This window comes from Podarcis cretensis (assembly GCF_951804945.1).
Source record: "Podarcis cretensis genome assembly, chromosome: 7".
NCBI lineage: Eukaryota > Metazoa > Chordata > Lepidosauria > Squamata > Lacertidae > Podarcis > Podarcis cretensis.
Window position 1 is genome coordinate 5,254,033 of NC_137176.1, and position 23,501 is coordinate 5,277,533.

General features: G+C 42.5%; 1 protein-coding gene across 1 annotated transcript in view; it reads left to right on the plus strand.

Moving 5' to 3' along the window:
* Window positions 1-23,501, plus strand: part of LOC307219547 (uncharacterized protein) — a 103,985-nt gene that overhangs the window by 54,795 nt on the left and 25,689 nt on the right. Inside the window, exons 5-6 of the mRNA XM_079982802.1 lie at window positions 7,841-7,899; window positions 10,894-10,982. Of these exons, the coding sequence (XP_079838928.1) occupies window positions 7,841-7,899; window positions 10,894-10,982 (148 nt within the window). The remainder of the gene's footprint in view (window positions 1-7,840; window positions 7,900-10,893; window positions 10,983-23,501) is intronic.

Below are 23,501 nucleotides of genomic sequence, written 5' to 3' on the forward strand. Positions count from 1 at the left end.
ATAGACAGACAGATAGATATAAGATACCGTATTTTTTGCCCCATAGGGCGCACCGGCCCATAAGGCGCACCTAGTTTTTTTTGGGGGGGGGGGAAATAAAGAAAAAAAATTATTTCCCCCCAAGGCGCGAGGCTGGGGCGGGGGAAGCCCGAGCTTCCCCCGACCCCAGCCACCAGAACAGGCAGCTCTGCACAAGCCGGGGGAGCCCTTTCGCGGCTTGCGCAGAGCTACCCGAAGCCCCGGGCTCCCCTGGCTTGCGCAGAGCTGCCTCTTCTCCTGAAACCCCGGCGCGCTCAGCAGTCACTTCGGGTAGCTTCGGGGTGCAGGCAGCTCTGCGCAAGCCGTGGGAGCCCGGGGGGAACTCCCATGGGCTCCCACGGCTTGCGCAGAGCTTCCTGAAGCCTGGAGAGGGAGAGGGGTCGGTGCGCACCGACCCCTCTCGCTCTCCAGGCTTCAGCGAAAGCCTGCAATCGCCCCATAGGACGCACACACATTTCCCCTTCATTTTTGGAGGGGAAAAAGTGCGTCCTATAGGGCGAAAAATACGGTATATTAGCTCTACCATGGTGACTTGTGCATTGGAAATTTCATGATTGGGATGATGTAATGTAGTCCAGTGATGGACTCTGTACAGGACTTCCCATGGGATCGGTCCAGAAGCTGCAGCTGGTAGTTGAGTGGAGCCCTGAGACTCATGCATGCTACACATGTGCTGAGGGAACTGCACTGGCTGCTGATCACCTACGGGGCCGTGCTCAAGGTCTTGATAACAAATATAGCCCTGAACAACTCATGACCAGGTTATCAGAAGTATCACCTGCCTCTATAAACTCCATAAAATCACTAGGAAACATTTCACAGAATATCATAGTGACCCCAAAACTATGGAATGCCCTTCCCTCTGCCATACATGAAGCCAATTCACACTTATTCCAGAGATTGGACCCTGTTTTAAATATTTGAATCCTCAAAATTTCTGTTTTATTTGCTTATTTATGTTTTTGTGCTCCTGTTTTATTGGTTTCAGATTGTATTTTTGCCTTAATGGATATTGTGGATTAGATAGAAATCTTAAAAACATTAAGTGATTTAGAAAAGCTTTTAAATAAAAGAATAAATATCATTCATGTATCTACTTAAAATGTTTATATGCACTAATAAGAAACAATATTTTACGGGGGGCCACTAGGTGGCGCATCGGAAGATGGCTGACGATAACATCTCTCCGACCCACACGAGGTAATTTGGAGGCTATGATGGGGGTAATTAGCCTCCTTAACCCCCCCAGGATTATGGGGGGGGGGACGACCCTTGCCTGCTGTGCCCTATACCACCCCCAAATTTGTGGGGGTGGGGGCACTAGGCACAAAGCCCTCCTGTGGGATTTTCGGCACTCCTCGACGCCGTCCCCGATTCGCACCGCTGGTTGCAATGATCTTTAAAAGAAATAATTTGGACATGATTAATTGCACATACATCAAGGAAAATGGGGAGTAAATACTGCTGACAGAAGAGATCTCTGATAACAAGACAACAATAAAATACGAGAAGAACGTCAAGATACGGTAATGACTGAGGGGGGAGGGGGGAAAAAACCTGCCTCTACCTTTTTATGTGATTTAACAAGAATCCCCCTCCCCTAATGAGTCAGAAATTAAGGACTTAAGCTGTGGATTTAAGGCTGTGTGGAGATAAACTTTCGATCCAAAGCAATGTTTCAAGATGAAGCTGGAAAGCTAAGAGTTTTGGAGTGACGCAGTCAGGAAAAAATGCCGTTCGCCAATTTGTGAGGCATTGTGGGAGCTCTTGGGTCTGGGAGGAGAAAGAGAGAAATAGAGTTGTTTACATATCGTGAATCAACTCCTCGGTGGGACTTAAGAGCGACAAATGCCAAAATTTACGATGGATAAAGTGATGTTATCTATGAAGGAGATATATGGAAACCATCTGGACTTAGTGGAGGAACGGGAAATCCACACAGGATTATTACACTTGCTATCGGCTTAAGGAGACTAACAGAAGAGATCGTAAAGGAAAAAGAGAAATTATACGAACAATATATGATGTGGCAACACCAAGATAAGACTGGATAGAATTATGAACTTTGTTTGGACTGATTGGGACTGATTTGGACATTAACGCAGTAATAAGAAGATGATCTGAATTCCCCTTTGGATCTTGAAGTATGGGTTCCCCCAACAAAATTTAAAAATTTGGCTTTGTAATTCGGAATTTATATGATGTGATTTAATTTGATGTGATTGGCCAGTTAATAAAAATTATTTTAAAAAAAGAAAGAAACAATATTTTACTTATTTTACCCCATTGTTTTCTGCCTTTCCATGGGTTTGTTTTACTGTGGTTCTTCATGCTTTCACTTAGGACTCGAAGCAGTCGAGGAGACATTGCATTTGTAGAGAACGCTCCTCCTCCTCCTCTCTCCTCAGAGATCATTATCCAGAACCACTGAGAGGGAGAAGATTTACAGAGCTGTGATGATGGCTGTTGTGCAGTGCTCAGTGGAAATGCAATGTTCTGACAGAAGGGACACCATTAGAGCAGCCATTTATTGTTGTCTGCACTTTGGACCACAAACTGAACAACATTAAAATCCTTCTGAAAGCTCTTCATTGTGTTTAAAGACAAGGAGAGCACAGAAGCTGCCAAAGAACCAGAAGGTCTAAAATAGCTTTTAATTACCTTCCTCTCAACTCTTCTCAAAGTGTTAGAGTACTTTAGTGGCTGAATTCTGAACGAATTATTAATCATTACTGCACTTACTTTCACCAGCTTGTATCCATTACTTGCAAAATGGAGAACTCCAAATTTTTCTCCATACACATCTAGAACAGTTGGGGACGTCAGCGCCTCAAACATCATCCCCGCCCCACCCAAAAACTCTTCCTCTTGCATGCCTCATGGCAAATCACAAATGCTTAGTATCTTGCATGTTTGCAAAATGGCAGCACTTAAATTATCACAAGAGTATGGAAACTGAAGTTTATTGTGGGCTCTTAATTTAAAGAAAGAAAGAAAGTGGCAGGTGAAGCTTCTTTGTATAAAGCATATTGATCCAAGAGGACATTCTGAAGAAACTCAAGATGAAATGCAGAGCTATCTTTAAATAATTTACTGTGTTCAATGCATTTAATACGAAAAAGCAGAACTGGGCATTTATTACTGGGCTGTTTCCAACAATTCCACTACAACAGCACTCTTATTATCTTGTGTTATTTGTGTACTTGTTGCTTTGCTGTAATGAATGTTATCCATTATGGCATCAAGCCAATGGTTTAAAGCATGGACTTTTGACCTCAGACATGGGCACATTAGTCAATGAGGGGTTTTTTGGGTGCTCTGAGGACATAAACCATGGAGTCCTCAAAGAGGTCACTTGCGTTGCTGTTATCCTCAGCTAGCAGACATGCACCATTGCAGGACCTAATAACATCACCACTACAGATCAGAATCCTACCATTGGAGTTCATTCACCTGCATATACTCCAATGTGACACATGCAGTCACCTGCCAAAAAAGGCCTTCTGCTGTCTGCATTAGACAAATAAATCTGTCTCTATGTAGAAAAATGTCTCTATGTAGACTCAATCCTGACATAAAAAATTGAACACCAAGAAACTAAAGGGAGAACATTTTCATTCTCCTAGGGTAATCTGCAGCTGACCTCAAGTCAGAGGCACCAGCTTCAACAAAAAATACTCCAAAGGATGGCTTCCAGTGTAAAACAGATGAGTTGCACAATTTGTAAGCAACTTTGACTCTCCTTAGTTTAGCTTAATGTCCAGCTGTAGAAAGCAATTCTCTCTCATTATGTTAAGAATTAGGATAGCAAGAAAGGGAGAGCATTGCCACTAATGACGGCCACACTCTCTCCTTGACATTCATAGAATCATAGAATTGTTGAGTTGGAAGGGACTACGAGGGTCATCCAGTCCAACCCCCTAAAATGCATGAATCTTTTGTCCAACATGGGGCTCAAACCCATGGCCCAGAGTCTCGTGCTCTGTTGACTGAGACATCACAGGGTTACTGCTTTCTTTTGTCTTCACTGTTTTGTATATGTGTGTGTAGAGAGGGAGGTGGGCTTAATGCAGTGGTGTCCAAACTTTTTTCAAAGAGGGCCAGATTTGATGAAGTGAAGGGCCGTGAGGGCCGACCAAAGTTGTTAACTTTTTTAAGGATTGAAGTTGTCGAGCTTTTTAAAGGGTTGAAGTTCTTGAGGTTTTCTTAGGATTTTACCCCAGGAAATAAACTGCCACAGGGGCCGGATTAAACCAACCAGCGGATTAGGCCCCCGAATTGGACTTTGGACATGCCTGGCTTAAAGAAACAGCTCATATGATGGCTTGAATACAAGTGGAAGAAAACCCCACTTACCATCACACCCACTTTGTGGCTGTATGAAGAGCTGCTAGGCCACCATGGTTCTGTGCACAGTTCCCAATGCTGTGAGCCTACAGAGCGTACAGATCAAGGATGGCTTAACTATGGTCCTTCAGCTGTTGAACTACTCCCATCTTCCACGATCATCAGCCATGCTGGCTGAAACTGATGGGCGTTGTATTCCAATAACATCTACACAGCCACAGTTTAGCCACCTTTGCCCCAATAACAAAATGTTCCCAGGTGCTAGAGTAAGTCCACCCACCCATTGGCTATCCTCAATAGGAAGGGCTCCAAAGTCTTCATGTACAGATTGGGACTTTGCTTTGGGCAGTGATAGCATTTCCTGGTTCTTTGCTTCCTTCTTTGACTCCTGGATAGACCTTCAGTCCTAATCTCTGATGTTAAGCTTGGCTCAGCTTTATTGGCCAATACACGGGTTGTAGCCAGGGCCTCAACTAGTCAGGTTGGTTCGGATGGATTTCACTTATTGCAGACTGAGAATGTGGACAAGGTAGGTCATAAGAACATAGGAAGCCAGCAACAACTATCCAGGGATTTGGACAGGAGTCTTATCTGGCCCTACCTGGAAATGCCAGGGATTAAAACTGGGACCTTTTGCAGGCATAGCATGTGTTCGACTGCTGAATTTAAATTGTTCCCAAGGTGCTTGGAGAGATGTGGTCCATCCGTGCTTCTATAAGAAAGGAAATGATCATGATTGCCACAAAGGAAGTGGCAATGCAGCCGATGAAGATCTTGCCTTCCTAGGAAATTGGAAACTGCCTCATGTATCCAAGGGCAGGAGTGGGGGTGCTAGGAGAACCTGTTTGCACTCTTTCATTGCACAGTTGCCTTGCAATGTAGGCAAGCTGCATCTTAACTATCTGGTAGCTGCTACCACCATCCTTACTTACAGCCCCCAGATGGTAGTGAATTTTGGGGTGTTCAAGAAAATGCTAAAACGTGGGATCCCAAACGTTCTCAGTCCTGCACTTCTCAGTCAGACCCCTCTCAGCTTACTCAGGAAAATTGGGCTAACATTCAATTGTCTCTTCATCCTGGGATTCAGCACAGCTTGCTTTTCTCCCCATGAAACCCACAGTTTCATCCTAGTAGCAAACATCCAGTGGAGAGGCAAATTCCTAAAGTGATTTTTGGGGGTGGGGGAAGCAGTTGTAGTTGTTATTTTTTATTAAATTTGTAAACCACCCTTCATCCGTAGATCTCAGAGTGGTTCATAATATTAAAATCTAATGCAAAAACACAAAATACATATTAAAAACAAGAACGTAAAAAATCACTATCCAAGAATACCCCCTCCCCAAACACACACATTTAAAAGGGGTATATGATGTTAATCAACCAATGCCTGGCTAAAGAGGAACTTCCGTGGGGAGAGCATTCCATAGATGGGGAGCCACTGCAGAAAAGGCCCTGTTCTCGTGTTGCCACCCTCCGGACCTCTTGTGGAGGAGGCACACGAAGAAGGGCCTCAGAGGATGATCTCAGGGTCCAGGTAGGTTCATATGGAAAGAGGGTCTTTGGGGGGAGGACCTGGTGCCAGCAGGAGACATAAAAGACACTTGAGTCACAAGACATCCATTGAGGTTCCCTGGAAGTATCATGCTTAATGACAATATTTGATGGTTAAAGTATGACAAACATTTCTCTTGTAAGCAGTGTAACAAAGAAAAGTAATTTAAGATTTTGCAGTTTCAGTTTACAGAGAGACATTATTTCCTAGGAAAAACAACGAATATGTGCACATCTAAAAGATTCAGATTTATTGGGTGTAAACTTTTGTGGGCTAGAGCCCATTAGCTGTGAATCTAACAACAGATGCTGTATCCGTTATTTGAGAATATGAAAAAGGAGATATTTGTAGACCAATAGGTTGTTACAGTTATTATTATGTCCATGATTGCTGGTCAGGGCTGAGATTTGAGCTATAGAATAGGGTCTCGTTTCTTATTTCCTTCTCCCATTTTTAGATCCCTTTTCTTGAGGCATTAGCTCCTGCTGTTGTGACAAAACATGTCTGCTTTTGATGAAAATCTGCTGCAGTCGGCAAGCCTGATATAATCTAGTGTAATTCTCTGCAGTCCATAAACCCCAGCAGAAACTCCATCACAAGCGGAGTGGCTGAAATCCACTCTTCACAGGAGGCTGCACTTAATGGAACTCAGAGAGACACCTTCCAGTAGAAGAGAATCATTTTCTCTTTCACTGGATAAACAAACAAAGTGTTATTAAAAAAAACAACCTGCCTTTTCCATGCACTCTGTGGTAATCCTTAACATTCAGCCATGGCAATATTAACTAAGAAGTATATCCTAAGTTTATCCTTAATATTCTGCTTCCTAACACATCGTTTCTCACCTTCCTGTACTGTGCTTTTGAGTTTTGCATGTTGTTAATTGTTCACATTCCATATGCACTTTGCAATTGTTAAACCTTTCCTTGCTGGTGTGGGGTTGTATTCCATTTTTAAAATACTAATATTAAATTTGTTTGCCATCAGATTTTTACTGCTCTGGATTATTTATTTCTAACATCTGTGCAGAGCTCAATTGTGGAAACCTCTAGGTGGTTTGCACAGAACATAAACTATACATTAAAACATTAAAATTATCAAGGAAAGTCAGAATGATTATTTTTTAAGTTTTAAAACATAAAAAACCCAAGTGTTCATAAAATCAGTAGTTAAAAATATACTCTATCTGAATGAAAAGTACCTATTAAAATGCAAGCCAATCTTTCATATCTGGGCAGGCTTGCCTAAACAAAAAATGGTTTTTAGCAGTCACTGAAAACAATATAGCAAACATGCCTGCCTAATGTCAATGGGCAGGGAGTTCCAGAGTACAGGTGCTGTCATCATAACGGGGAGGGCAGCCTGTGGCCCCCCAGATGTTGGACTCCAGTTCCCATCCACCACAGCCAGCATGGCCCTTGGCCAGGAATGATAGGAATTGTAGTCAAGTCTAGTTTTCAAGGTGGAAAGTCACTTTATGGCAGTCAACAGGCTGCTAGAAAACTTGGTCAAAACACACAAATTCTTCGCGTGACTAACCCATTCATATATAAGCAAACTGAAGCGGTACTGTTTTTTCTTTAAAAAGGCACACATGGGCAAGTAGAGTTGAATCTGTCTTCTGTCTTCTTACTTCCCCATGCTTTGTTGTCTCAAGCATTTTTCACCCGTCCTCTTTTTTGCTCTTCAAGATATGGCAACCCTAGATTTGGAATGTATTTGGTGAGGGGTTGGCAATCCTACTGCCTTTGAGTGAGTATATTGTTGAGATCATTTGGCAGATTTTTTAAAAAGCTGAAGAAATCTGGAGGTGATCCGAGATTAGAATGCATCGCTTTTTCGCTTTTTAAACATGTTTAAGCATAAATTAATATTGATTTCTTTCCCTACTTTGTTTTGCAGCCAAAACCACCCAATCCTGACTGGCGTTATTCTGCATCTTTAAGAGCTGGAATGCAAGGGTATGTATCGCATGTACCCTTCTTTTCTGTGAGGGAAACTGTTCATTTGCAATCTGCTTGCTTTAAGTTGCTTCAACCTTGATCCACCAAGAAGATGTCTGTCTGTCTGGTAGGCTGGTTGGTTGGAAGTTGTTTTGGGTTGCCCTGGGCAAGACAATGTGGTAAAGGTAAAGGGACCCCTGACCGTTAGGTCCAGTCGTGACCGACTCTGGGGTTGCAGTGCTCATTTTGCTTTATTGGCCAAGGGAGCCAGCGTACAGCTTCCGGGTCATGTGGCAAGCATGACTAAGCCACTTCTGGTGAACCAGAGCGGCGCACGGAAATGCCATTTACCTTCCCGCTGGAGTGGTACCTATTTATCTACTTGCACTTTGACGTGCTTTCGAACTGCTAGGTTGGCAGGAGCAGGGACTGAGCAAACCGCCGACCTTCTGATCGGCAAGTCCTAGGCTCTGTGGTTTAACCCACAGCACCACCTGTGTCCCTTAAGACAATGTGACATAATAATAATAATAATAATAATAATAATAATAATAATAATAATAGCAGCATGACTCTGCCCTTGTGGCATAGGAGAAGTTCCTGGCAGTGGTGTAGCGTGGGGGGTGCAGGGGGGGCCGGCCGCACCGGGCGCAACATCTGGGGGTTAGGGTTAGGGGGCGCAAATCCACGGGTTAGGGGGCGCAAATTACTTGCCTTGCCCCGGGTACTGACAACCCACGCTACGCCACTGGTTCCTGGTGGAGTGAGCCCATAAGCAGCTGTAAGTTAAGTGCCCAAGTTTTGATCTTTGGACATGCAACTTTCAGATATTTTCCAGACTTGTTTTAATAACTGTTTATAACATATAGCATTATTGTTCACACCCTGATCTCTGAGTGGCGAGAGACACAAAGGGTGCCAGTGCTTACCCTGGGTTCAGATTCTGTGGAATGAAGGAGGCTGGGGTGGCTTTAGGATATGTGGTTTTAATTACACAGATATACAATTTGAGCATAAAATCATAGAATTGTAGAGTTGGAAGGGACCCCAATGATCATCTAGTCCAATCCCCTGCAATGCAGGGAACTCTGATAAAGCATCCATGATGGATGGCCATCCAGCCTCTGCTTAAAAACCTCCCAAGTAAGGAGAGTCCACCACCTCCCAAAGGAGACCATTCCACTGTCAAACGGCTCTTACTGTCAGAAAGTTTTTCCTGAAGTTTAGTCGGAATCTCCTTCCTTGTAACTTGAAGCCATTGGTTCAGGTCTTACCCTCCTGAGCAGAAGAAAACAAGTTTGCTTCATCTTCTATATGACAGTCCTTTAAGATACGCTCCAGGACTGTGCATGGCAGTGGGGAGGAAGAGAGAAAGTTGTGTTCTGCAAGATGGTATGACTTCACTGGATACAAGCCTTATCTCTACAAATCATTTGATTCATTTACTATATTCATTACTATTTTATTAGTCATTTCTGCTCCCTGTGTGATACACATTATACCTGTTGTATAGTTTATCTTCCAATAGCCATGAGTTGTGGTTAGGTGTCCAAAGCTACACAGAATGTGTGTCATGGTTGAGCAAGAATATGACTCCAGACAGTCTGCCACATTGAAGCACATCTCTCTAGGTTAATATGTGACATTTTAATGTATTTTTCATCCTTGTTGGAAGCCGCCCAGAGTGGCTGGGGAAACCCAGCCAGATGGGCGGGGTACAAATAATAAATTATTATTATTATTATTATTATTATTATTATTATTATTCAACAACTTGCTGGAGCAAATGTCCCATCAGCACAAGCATTGCAGCTTGCCAGACAGAATGATCCTCTCCTCCCCCTGCAGGCTATTCTGGGAGTTTTCCCTGCCCCCAAGCCAATTTTGGGGAGTGTCAATGGAACAGAGGAGGAAAAACCTTCCTGTGTGAACTTGCACTGATGGGACTCATTAGCTGAATCCCACTTTCGGTTCTGTGTGGCACCCTAGCAATAGTAACTGGGGACAACATCAGAGTCAGCATGACAGCATCAGGTACTCCAAAATGGCACTGGGCACCTACTTTGGGATAAAGGCCTATTTTATAATATGGTCACCAACAAATGCAAATAACTGAGCCAATGAATTATATCTAATGAAGCAAGGTTGGCTTGGAAACTGACAACATTTTTGCCATCAATAGAATCTAATAGTTGACTTTAGAACTTTGGATCAAATTTCTCCATATGACAAGCAAAGCACATGCATTTATTTCTTTAAACCCACATGCCCTTTGTCATTATCACTTGAGTTTACACCTTAATAATGCGTGGTTGTTAAATGTGCTGGTCTCATGTCAGAATGTTCACCACATAATGTGTCAGAAAAAGATTCTGTGGAATGTTTCCTGCTGTTCCCTCTTTCTCCAAGCCAAAGGCATAAGGTGCCATCACTGCTGGGTACTGTAAATTACAGCAGAATACTTGCTGTAAGAGTTTGGTTAATGGTAGTAAGCTGAAGGATCCCTGGAACTGACAGGACAGTGTTTCATTATTTACTTCAATGGTAAGGCATAAACACTATTGGGATTTAGTAATTTCCCAGCTATGTTAGACATGTCACATCTCATTAATGGAAACAACCCATTCCGTAAAGGCAACATTTATGCAACATTTGTCTGACTTGGATGAGAGCAGGGATATATTAAGTTGTGGAATGCAAATATACAATGAAGGTCCACTATTGTACATTTTGAAAAACTGAAACATTAGATGGTTTCAATTATACTTTTGCAGGAAGCACACTGTAGTAGAAAACGTGGTATATTAATACTTTCATAAGTAAGAATGAAATAATTTGCATAAATGGTTGTTACTGCTGCTGTGGGTGATGATTATGATGGTGCTGATTATGAGCAATTGTGGCAGTGAGCATTTTGGACCGTGCAGCAGAAAGGGCAATGCTGCTTTTAAAAAGGAACCATATTGTTTTAATGAGAACTGCATAATCTAATCACTGTGTACATTTGTTTAGTGCTTTACACATGGAGGAAGCAGGAGGCTTACGTGTGGGACCTGGAGGACCTGAGCAGCAGTGGCCAACAGTATCCAGCGCAACAACAGGTAAGGGGGGGGGGGAGTTGCGCCATTTTCTCTGTGTGGTCTTGGAACCAGTTTCTGCTTGTTCATAACTGTCCTGAATCACTCTCTGTCAAAGAACCTCTTGAATTTGAATGAACAAGGCAAAAGAACAGATGGGTACCTGATATTGGCCTTAGTCCCAGGCTTCCAGCAGCCTGCATCAGAAAATAACTTGAGATTGTTTGAATTGTGGTTTGAAGAACATTTCTAAACAGCATGGAAACAACATTTTTTAATATGACAGAAGAGGGCACAAAATAATTGCTGCTGGTTGTTATTTATCTCCTCATTCTTATTTTATAAGCTCAGGAGAAATGTATCTCCTCCCGCCTCTCAGGTGAGATTTAAGACCAGGGAAGTGTAATATCATCACTACTGGCGTATAAAATTGAATTGTTTACCAGTTATGGGGGCGGGGGGGTGCTGTAGGTGCTCCACATGCAGGCAGGCACACCACAGACCCTTGCCTCACTACTCTCAAAGCTCAGGATTTGCATATTGGGTACCTCAAGGGGATTTTTGGATTGCCTGAAACAAAGCAAGGATTGCTGAAGCACATTGTGTCTCCTCCATGGTGCAGACATTTGAAAAATGCTGCAGACAAGCATCTCCTAAAAAAACGAATCTATGTCTTTAAGATTGCCATATAAGGGCAATGCCAGGGGGTGGGAGGAGAGGGAGCGGCTAGACAAAATCAAATCTTACATTTCTTGTTTGAGGGAAAGGCCAATGCCAGGAGGGAAAAAGGGCAGCTCCTTCATTATTGACAGGTCTAGCTTGTAATAAGAGAAAATGATGTTTTCCGTGCTTGCCAGTCACAGTGCCTTGGGGGAAGGAGCAGCCTTATAACAGTGAAACTTACGTTTCTAAGTTTAAGGAAGAAACCAGGATGAGGAGGGAGACATCCTTCCTTCCTGACAGATCTAACTTATAATCAGAGGAAGTGATTTGATGTTTCAATTCTTCTCACCCCAAAATCAACTCTAATGATATGTAAGTTACTTTGAGTCATTTGCATAAGTAAACGACTAATAGGAATAACTAATAATGGCAGTTAGTACAAATGCTTATGAACATTTCTGGGGGTACTGAATGGTACACAACACCGACACCTTTTTCTAGAAGAAAAGCATTGCCTATGAACCTGTTTGTTTGTCTTTTTTTAGGTTTCTTACCCAGGAGAAAGGCTGCAGTTTTCAGATCAGTTACCCACAAGACACTAGGGAAAGATTAAGTGATTCCTTTTTTACACATCAAAAAACCTGTAACAGCGACCCTTACAGGAAAACTTCTGCAAGTTTCCTTCTGAAACTTGGCAGGATCCATGCCATCTTTTCTTTTACAGAAATCAAATTTACATAGCACAGAGCCCCCTGGACCCATGTGGTTGTGATTTTATCCACTCTTGACGGATTAGTATGTCTACAAATTTCTTCCACTTCTGTTGAAAGAAAACAAAAATGATAGCTGGGGGTTTGTTTGTTTTTACTCACAATAGTGAAGGAAAGGGAATGTGAAGGGAAAGAAATAAACAGGCTCAAACTGACAGTGAGCCAAACCAGGCAGCTCTTGAGGCACCTCAGGCCACATTTTGTGGTGTGCTATTTGGGGTCTGAACTAAATATTGTGGTTGGTGCACTCAGCTACTATATAATGTGTTATAATTATAGCTCTTCATTTTTAGTTGTTTTCTGCTCTGGTGCCCAAGTTCATGAACTCATGCTATTCCCCCCACCCCACCCCAATTGCCAGTCAAATTAAGATATGCTTTCCATGAGGCAATTGACCCATTTCATGCCATTACACTAAAGTGAACTAACCAAATGTTTGCTTTTGCTGTGTCATTTCCACTGCCCCAGAGTTACACCTGTGTCTCGCCAGGCGTTAATTAGCTGCTCATTTCCAACAGGCATATTTAGCTGTTGCAGCTCTCTCCCTCTGACTGGAATAAGGTGCACCTGATCCCAGTTTCAGATACACACCTTCTGTACAGTTGGCTTGCTCAATTTTTTATTTCCATTAGGTAGGTCAGTAAACCATTCATTTAATTTATTGGTCCACAAAAGCTTTGGCCAAAGTGCTTCGCACTGAAGGAATCAGTCAGTTAATCAATGAGAGTTTGAAAAGATGATGTCATAATATGTTTTAAGAAGGATAAAGAAGTTAATCGTTAAGCCAGCAAATCCTTAATTCCTTGCATGCAGCTGCACTCTGAATTTGTGTAGCATAGCAGCAGTTCTGTGCCTGGAGCATTAAAGCCTGTTCTCAGTTACATGGATCAAACTTCCATCGGATTCAAAGGGAGTTTCACCTAAGCAAAGTAGAGTAGAGTTCATCCTGTTGATGCTTATTTCTTTTAAGCTAATGCCATGTCCTGAATTTCACTCTGGCGTAAAGAGGAAAGTGGAAAATGAATGGCTGAGCTGCTTTGAAAATCCATGGGCTGCAATGTTGTTGTCACCAGAAAGTAACAGAGCATGGAGCAGAAAAAGCACTTAAAATCGGCCCCTTTTATTGGCTTGCTGAATTGCTGATTTTTTCCCCTCCATCAGTGTCAGCAGAGGAGAGGGGACATTTTCCAAAAAGGCATTTCATGACTTAGTAACAGTAACATTATGGTCCTGGTAAAGAACATTAATTAACATTTTTCTTTGATAAAATGCACGCTTTTGGGGTTGGTGGGGGTGATTAATACACAGCTGCCAAACATGAAGAAACATTAGACTAAATTTTAGACTAAAACTTCCAGCATTTGTTCTGTTGGCCTACTTTATTCTTACTGGCTTTTGCACTTCTGATATATTAAAATAATTCAGTTAAAAGGGAACGATTAAATGGTGCATAAGAGTTGTGGGGTAAACCAGGAACTACAGAGAGCAGCGGAGGAACACGACTCCTCATTCCTCAATTTTACCTCTCAGGATACACAGCCATCTTTCCAAGGCAGCTAACAAGTAGCATTAACTTATATTTTAGAAAAACACAAGAGTAAACAATATGTTTTAATTTTGTATATATATAAACAGTGATTCATACACAGTGATTTTTTATATTTATTTTTAAATCCCACCCCCTCCCACAGAGGTACCAAATGTCTCTTTAATGTCATTTCACTTTTTAGTCTTTAGGTTACAGACGCTTCAGGTCGCGTTTTTTCAGGTTACGGACCCGCCGAAACCCAGAAGTACCAGAACGGGTTACTTCCGGGTTTCCGGGGTCACGCATGTGCCGAAGCGCTAAATCACACTTTGCGCATGTGCAGAAGAGCTGAATCACAACCCGTGCATGCGCAGACGCGCCGCTGCAGGTTGCAAACGTACATCTCGCATGGATCACGTTTGCAACCCGAGCGTCCACTGTATACATCTGCAATATTAAAATCCATATAAAAAGACTTTGCCAAGTTCCTGAGCATTAAAACACAGCTTGCCTTATGCATCTCCGACAGCTCCAATTCTAATATTATTTTGCCTTTTTAAAATCCAATTCGCCATTTTCCACTTTGCTACTAAATATCTTTAGGGCGGGTTCAGTCTTCTGTGTGAAGATGGCAACAAGTAAGGCTGCTGGTCCTTGAGCTCTACAGTCTAGTTTTAATTGAATAGCTTTAAAGTTTTAAAGTCATTTGTCTGAGCCCTTAATACTAATTGCAAATTCAGGTAAGGAGCATATCTCTTTCAACTGTTTTCCTTCTATGTGGTCTTAAAAGTCATATATTTTAATTGGAGGACAGGAGCTGGAAGAGCAGCTGTTTGGGTTTGATGTTTTTAACTGATAACAAACTCGTGAGAAGAACTTAGAAGACCATCTCATCCTAAGAATACTCTGCAGTGTTAACATGCTTATTACATGAGCACAGACCTGTGGTGCTTCAGTTAAAGTGTCCAGAAATCCATTGCCAAATTTAGTCCGGAAATTTATGCTGAATTATTGTGACTCAGCACGGGAGGTAGAGGTAAATGCAAAGTGATCGTGGCAAGATGGACAGCCATGGTCCTTTACATTGTGAGAGTGCAAGTAAGGGGCTGGAGAAGTCTTTTTCCAAGTAAAAGCTTAGCTACCTGTTCAGTAGAGCCACACTTGTCAGGAGATGATGTATATGCTCCCAGGCAACCTCAGCTTCCAGATTTAGGAAATCATTTATTTATGTTATAAATACCTGTCCAATTGAGACTGGAGAGGCAGTACTGAACTAACCTTTTGGAATCCTGATATATGGGACAAATAATTCATATTTTTGTTGACAGAGAGCTGTTATTCCAACTAAAACATTGCCTGAAAAATGCCCCCACCCAGTGTTAAATATCTATCCCCCATACTTACTAGAGAAATGAAACTGTAGTCTGGAAAAGGCCATTTGAGAGGAAGGAGCAGTAAGTTCTCAAGCCACAAGACCCCTGCCTTTGTCACCTATCCTAATAATATCCAGATACACTCCAATAGACAAGAAGGGGAAAACCATTACCTCGGGTTACATATGCTTCAGGTTACGGACTCCGCTAACCCAGAAATAGTACCTCGAGTTAAGAACTTTGCTTCAGGATGAGAACAGAAATCGTGCTCCAGCGGCGCAGCGGCAGCAGGAGGCCCCCTTAGCTAAAGTGGTGCTTCAGGTTAAGAACAGTTTCAGGTTAAGAACAGACCTCCGGAACGAATTAAGTACTTAACCCGAGGTACCACTGTACATCAGCCCAAATGCAGGCACTGGAAGAAATATGCCCAAGTTAGAGGCCCAGAACTCCTACCCTGCTAGCAATCCATTTCCCACAAATCAAAGCGATTAAGCATTAACAAATGTTCAAGATAAGCCCAGGTCTGGGGGTAATTACAGAAAAGCAAATTATGATACCTTCAGCTCTCCTCTAAGGTACCATAACTGACTACAAAACATCCAAAAAGGTCTTAGCCTTCTTTCATGGAACCTGGTGGGATAATAAGAAGGTGGCTAAGGACTTCATTTGTATACTCCAGAAATTTGATATGTTTGCAAGAGACTTGGTGGCATGAATTTAACTCTCCCCCTGCCCCTGACCTACAGGGTTATAACTCTTTTAACCAGTCAGTTAAGAAATTTTAAAAGGGCTGAGGAAGTGGGGGCTTGTCTACCTTTACATCACTTGGGCTTGCAGGGCGCTGTGTGTGCACCCCTTAAAGCAGGGTGGCGCCGGCCGCTTCAGCCGGCCAGGCTCCCCACTGCGCAGCCCCACTTAGCTTCAGTGGGTGGGGGTCACTCCGGTGTGCGGGCAGAACACCTGAAAATGACTCCAGTAAATGGCCTTATTTGATGCTTTGCATGCCTGATAGTAATGAACTGCCCAGTGCAATGCGGACATCATGTATCTCAATCATGTTGTTTCCTTGGGGCGCCATTAAGTGCAAAGTGGAAGAAAACTCTTCTTCCTTGGGTGGTTATCTTGTCAAGAGTAATCAACTAAGCACGGGGTTGTGTGGTCACTACTTTGAAGGAATCTGTTGCTCTCACGCAAGACAGCAGCTACGGTTTTCTGCCTTAATTCCCACTTCACACACATATATTGCTTCATTTTAGAATGTTTTTGAACTTAAAATTAAATTGAGCAGTTTTTAAAAAGACATTACAATACCTGCTCTCCACCACATATTTACCATCTTACCTTTTCACATGGGGAGAACATTTAAGGATTTTAAACATTTTGGGTGACCTTTATCAAATTCTCAAAACTTGTGCAACTACACTGTGAAGGAATTAAAGCGATTCAGCCATTTTGTGTTTTGTAAAATGTGCTTTGTGATTGTGAAATGGTTGCTTTCTGCTTTAGTTTCAGTCTGCTTGAGAAATTGAAACTTGAGGGGGGGAAACAATCCTAACAAATTAAGGGGTCCATACACTTAAACTGAACCTGATTTACGAAGAATTTGGGAGAAGGAATTGAAAGGTTGCATATCAGTAAACCAAACTTGGCAAACTGAGTTAAAGAACATGATCTAAAGCAAAGAGAAGGAATATAAATTAGAAAAACCAGGATGGAGACCTGAAATGGACCCAGGCTCTAGAACAGGGGTCACCAGCCCAGCGCCTACTTTAGATCTGCGCAATAAAAAAAATGTCAATACATATTACGGGGGATGAGATCAAGTTCTTGACCCTCCTGAAGGCTCTTCTGCTCACACCCCTTTGAGAATTTTCTAGTAGATTGTGCCACAACTCTGTTGTTATAAGAGCTTTAAACACAAATCTGGTTGTGCTATGTCAAGATATACTACATGCATTTTATATTTGATAGGCTAATCAGAGGCATCCGATTAGTGATTGCCATCCAGTATGCTTTCTCTTCCAGTAATTTATGTAATGACATGGAAGCTCCCCTGTATTCTTGCTGGAATTAAAAATGCACCTGTCCTCTGCCTCACCTATTATTTCTGTACAAGATTTACTGTTGTTGCTTGCAATCAGAGCAGAGTTAGGGCGTGCTTGGCAGAGAACAACAGTCTGCAGTACTGCTTTTCTGTTTTGCCTCTAGTGCATAACTTAATTATTTGCACAACATTGACCTAGAGATGCTGCATGTGCTGTGAAATCTTTAAACTCTGAGCAATTCAGTCATTACTCGTGTGCACTCTGAGGGCGTAATGAAGGATGTAGAGCAGTCACAACAGCACTCAGCAGTGTGCCCTTCGTTATGGGGATTTAGTTCCCAGAAAACCAAGGCTCTGGCTGTAGAGGGAATATGTGTCAGAGTGCACTGTCTCTGTTGTTGTCTTATGCAATTAGATTCATGTATCCCTAAACGCATCTCTGTCTAGCATGCACACACAGCCAAGAAGGAAAATGGATTAGCTGGAGGAAAAAATCCAGCCCTTGTAAACTGCCGTGGAAATTGCTTCTGTTTGTACTAGAGAAAATCAGGAGCAGTTGTTACACATGCAGGTAGAAAGAATCATCCAAGATGATCCAAAAGTTCTTTGTTGGTTTTTTAGTGTGCAGTTGGACACAAAATGTGCAGCTGGAAAGCAGTTGGGAATGTGTGTGTGTGTGTGTGTGTGTGTGTGTGTGAGAGAGAGAGAGAGAGAGAGAGAGAGAGAGAGAGAGAGGAATAGACGCATTAGGCATACAGTGGTACCTGGCTTACAGACGCTTCGGGTTATGCGCTTTCAGGTTGTGGACCATGGGAAACCTGGAAGTATCGGAATGGTTACTTCCAGGTTTCACTGCTTGCGCATGCGCATAAGCGCTAAATTGCGCTTCATGCATGTGCAGAAGTGTTAAATCGCGTCATGTGCATGTGCAGACGCAGCGCTGCAGGTTATGAACGCTGCGGGTTGCGGACGTGCCTCCGTCACAGATTACGTCCGCAACCCGAGGTTCCACTGTATATGGTTATTAAACACTTAAATGACAGGCAACATCAGCAATGGTATAACTATGTAAGATTAGAAGGCACCCAGTTTCCATATTTAAGACAAGCTGTCCAAACCATATTAGCACATGGAGGGCAGTGCACCATATGCATTTTCTAGATTGCAGAGAGAGAGAGCTTCAACAGCAGTGCCACCTGCTGCCAGGAATGTGGGACAGTTATCTAGATATCTTTTGAACCTGAGCTCCATTACAAGAAAGGAGGCTCTTGGGAATGTCATTTCAAGCTATGCTTCATGTGATGGAAGTGAACATTAAAGCTATCAGATAGTCAAAGGGACCATTCATTCCTGGATCACTGAAAAATGAGGGGACAACCCCCTATTTACATTAAATGCTTATGCTGCCTTTTATCCGAAGACCATAGGGCGGCTTACAATAGTAAAATACAAGAGTACATGTCACAATAACGAAACAAAAACCATTATATATACACACACAGTTTAAAAGGCCATAGATGGTTTAATCAGCCCCGTGCCCTCCCAGAGAGCTCAGAGCAGCTGACATTTGGTTCATCCCATCTAGGCTGTGCTCAAGCGCACTGAGCGTCAGCAGGAGGCTGCATGATGCGACTTCAGAACATTTCCTAAGCCTAGCCTGGCTCCCAGCAGACATGCAGTCAAATGAGAGGAAACTCTCACATAAGCCATAATAATTGGCAGTCTTAACAGGGTAGCTAATGGGTCCGGGAGCCTGAGTCCCTTGGAGGTCAAATTCAGGTTATGTTTGAAGCACAGCTGGATATGCAATGCTTATGGAAGACTGTGCTTCCACTGCATGCTCTGTGTAGGTTGTGCAGGAAAACTGTTTATAGTTGCAGACCCTGAAAGAAAGGAGATGTGGCGCATGGTTGCACAGCAATAAACTAGCATAGCTATAAAATAGCATTTTGGAAACATGGTTTTATAGACACTCTCTTTTTAGCATTTGTAAAATAATGTAGAGTGAAGAATATGAATGTATGAGGCTCTGTAATTAACTTCATTGCTCTTTTATCTTTTCTCTCTCTTCATCACACAATAACCAAGAGAGGCTCATATAAGATTGCATTTGTTGCAGATAGCTGAAAGCTGATTCTGGGTCCTTTTTAGATTAAAAATGGGGTCAATCGTGACTGCGAGCCTTTTTTAATAACACCAGTTGGGGAATTCAGCTTTCTGTATCCATAATGACAGCAGATTTTGAAGTGTCTCTAAAGTTGTCTCCTTTGGATGCAATGACTTATTTGTGGGAGTCTGCACAGGGCATGTTCCAGGTCAGTGGGAGCAAGATGTAGCTGCCTGAGCAAGGGCAATACTTAGTGGGAGCTTTATGACGCTTCTCTCTTGTAGCTAAATCCAAAAAATAACCTAGGGAATGGGAAATGCAAAGATGGGCATGCAGCGGAAATGGTTTGAGCACACATCCAGCTCCTGTGGTTGTGTAAACACAGCATTTTTGTCAATAGAGCCTGAGTACTTGTTTTTTCTATGTACTCCATGCACATTATTTACTGTTAGCGTTTATTTTGACCTGAAAAGCACTTCTTAAGAAAATGGTTTCATTCCAAAGATAAAAACTCACTGATTTTGCTATGGCCTGCCTGTAGTGTGTCCATTTGAGAACAGATGTAGGTGGTCACAGCAGCCCCTGACGGGTTTCTCAAAAACAAATCATGCCAGATGAATCTGGGCGCATTGTTGTCCAACATCTTTCTAAACGACTTGGATGAAGGAATTGAGGGGATGCTCATCAAATTTGCAGATGTCACCAAACAGAGAGGGGTAGCTAATGTCACAGAGGACAGAATTAAGATTAAAAATGACGTTAACAGATTGGAGAAATGGGGACCAAACTAACAGAATGAAATTCAGTAGGCACAAATGTAAGGTTCTACACATAGGCAGGAAGAAACTGCTGCACAAATATAAGATAGGGGACACCTGGTTTGCCAGTAGGACATGTAAAAAGGATCTAGGGGCCTTCGTGGACCACAAGCTTAGCATGAATCAACAGTGTGATGCAGTGGGGGTGGGGTGGGCAGAGGAAGCTACAATGGTACCTCAGGTTAAGAACTTAATTCGTTCTGGAGGTCCGTTTTTAACCTGAAACTGTCCTTAACCTGAGGTACTACTTTAGCTAATGGGGCCTCCTGCTGTCGCTGCACCACTGTGGCACAATTTCTGTTCTTATCCTGAAGCAAAGTTCTTAACCAGAGGTACTATTTCTAGGTTAGCGGAGTCTGTAACCTGAAGCGCCTGTAACCTGAAACGCCTGTAACCCGAGGTACCACTGTAATGCTATTCTAGGCTGCATCAACAGAAGTATGGTTTCTCGATCAAGTTAAGTAATAGTACTATTCTGTCTTGATCAGACCACAACTGGAATATTGTGTCCAATTCTGGGCACCACAGTTTAAGAAGGATATTGAAAAGCTGGAAAGTGTGCAGAGGAGGGCAAACAAAACGATCAAGGGTCTGGAAACCAAACCTTATGAGGAACGGTTGAGGGAGTTGGGGATGTTTAGCCTGGAGAAGATGAGATAGAGAAGAGAGAAGATAGCCATCTTCAAATATCTAAAGGGCTGCCACATGGCAGAGAGAGAAAGCCTGTTTTCTCTCTGCTCTAGAGCTGCATTCTACTGAATCAGACAATTGCCCAGTAGCCCAGGGCTGCTTATTCTGACTTTCCAAGGCTTCAGGGAGGGGGCTTTCCCAGTCCTGCTACTTGAGATCCTTTCAACTAGATATGTCTGGGACTGAATTTTTGCTCTAAGCTGTGAGCAATAGCCCCTCCCAAATAAAGTAAACATCTAACTAAACAGAGATGGGCAGATCTGTCCATTTTGGCTTCTCATTTCTTGTTTGGTTTAGGCAACTGGCTACTGAACACCCGTAACTCACACCCTACACAGTGGATGCTTGGGTTGCGAACGTGATCTGTGTGGGAGGCACGTTTGCAACCTGTAGCGTTTGCAAACCACAGCTGCGCTTCTGTGCATGTGCAGGTTGTGATTTGGCACTTTTGTGCATGCGCAAGGTGCAATTTAGCACTTCTGCACATGCGCGATCGCCAAAACCCGGAAGTAACCCATTCAGTACTTCCGGGTTTCGGCGGTCCGTAACCTGAAAAAACGCAACCTGAAGGGTCTGTAACCTGGGGTATGACTGTATATAGTTTTGTTCCTCTTGTGCACCCACAAAAAACCCTAATTCAGCAAATGCTTATTAAAAATTACTGGAATGCTTATTTTGTCCATGTGAGCTGCCCTGAGATCTATCGGTATAGGGCAGTATACAAATATAACAACAACAACAACAACAACAACAACAACAAATAGCATCAGTACAGAAGCAGTCTAAATTCTATTTTATATTCAATCATTCAATATAAATGATTTGATTTGCAGTCATGCACTTTGATCATAGGTGTGATCCCACATTCTCACCCCAGATATAAGTTTCTATACCTACCTACCTACCTACCTACCTAATTTTATTTGTATGTTGCCTATCTATAATTCAAGCCATGTTCAAGGCGGCTTACAACACGAATAAAATTACATTATTTCAACATAAAAATACAAACAAAATACCAAAAGTAGACATAAACAGTATATAAAACATTAAAAAATACCCAACTAAACAGAACGTGTAATTCACAAGATCATATACAAAAATACAAAAAACAACAACAGCAACAATACCCACCCACCCCAACCCACCCCCCAGCCCAAGAGTCTGTGCAGCAGCCTCAGCTTTTGTAGCTGAAGTCAGTCAGGTTTCTGCCCTCCCTGGTCAGGTGCAAAAAGGCCTGCAATGCAGGGGGCAGCTCTTCTGGGACTCGCATCTAAGTTCTGCAGCAAATACAATTTGCAATCTGCTGTGAAAAGTAAAAATGTTCTCCTTTCTCCAGGAGAAAAGCTTGCACTCCAGAATTACAGGACTAGGTAATAATCATGGTCTGCAACACAGGGTGGGGGTGGGGTGGGGAATCTACCAAAGGCTTCTTCCTCTGATATCTGCAGACGCCTCTCCATTCTTTTTTAGAAGTCTGGTATTATGCTCCTTCCCCAAAGGCTGCAAGGACCTACACTATTCCCCTGCATAACTGCATCTGGCACTTGACCTGAATATGTTTCTCCCGATTAGGCAATGACATTCTCATCTGGAAGCTCCATTTGTACGTGGCAGACTGTTATTTCGGTACAGGGGCCATTCTCCAGCTATTCTGGAAAACACTGTCTGGAATTGCTATGTGTATGCTCTATATAGCTTAAACCTCTGGAGATTTCAACAGCTGAAGTGATATGAAGCCTTTCACCTCTAAATCACTGGCCTGAATACAGCGTAATCCTGCGATCGCCTCCTGCCTCCTGGACAATGCATGTGAAAGGAGGTTGGTAGGGCTGTGCCAGTTTCTGATGAGACGGATCCAAATTTCCATGTCACGAATAAGCACTGTAATAGTGGCTGGCTCTCCTCCTAGCATTCTTGGTAGGGAACCCATGATCTCTGCAGGAAAACTATAGGGTGACTGTCCCAGATTCCTATAGCAGGCCTTTGATCACATAAGGTAGGGATGTTTTTGCATGCTTGGGGAGTATTTGGGGAATATAACAATGACCTGCCCCGGTCCTCCATATTCATAGAGAAGATGTCCTGGGGACTTCCTTGTGCTTATATTATTTATTCATTTATTTTAAAAAAATGTTTATACCCTGGCCATCTGGCTGGGTGGTGCAGAGGTTTGGAGAAACTCCTAGAATACTTTATAAATCCTTGCACTGATAGGCCACAGTAGATGGATACTGCCCATGCTCTTTGTTTTTTTTTTTAAAATAATTTTTATTCATTTTTCAAACACATAATAGAAACAAAACACAAAACAAAAACATACAAAACATTTAAACAAATATAACTTCATAATTGTATTTTCATACACCTTCTTTCCTTCGACTTCCCCATACCTCCCCATCCCTGCATCCTTGTTTTATGGTTCTTTAGCAACCCTTTGGTCAATTTATCTTGATTCCCTTTCATTAAATTTCCTTTACTTTTTTAGTTACAGCTGTAATTCTCTGTTTCTTACCCCTTGACATCTTAGCATTCCTCAATTTTACAACA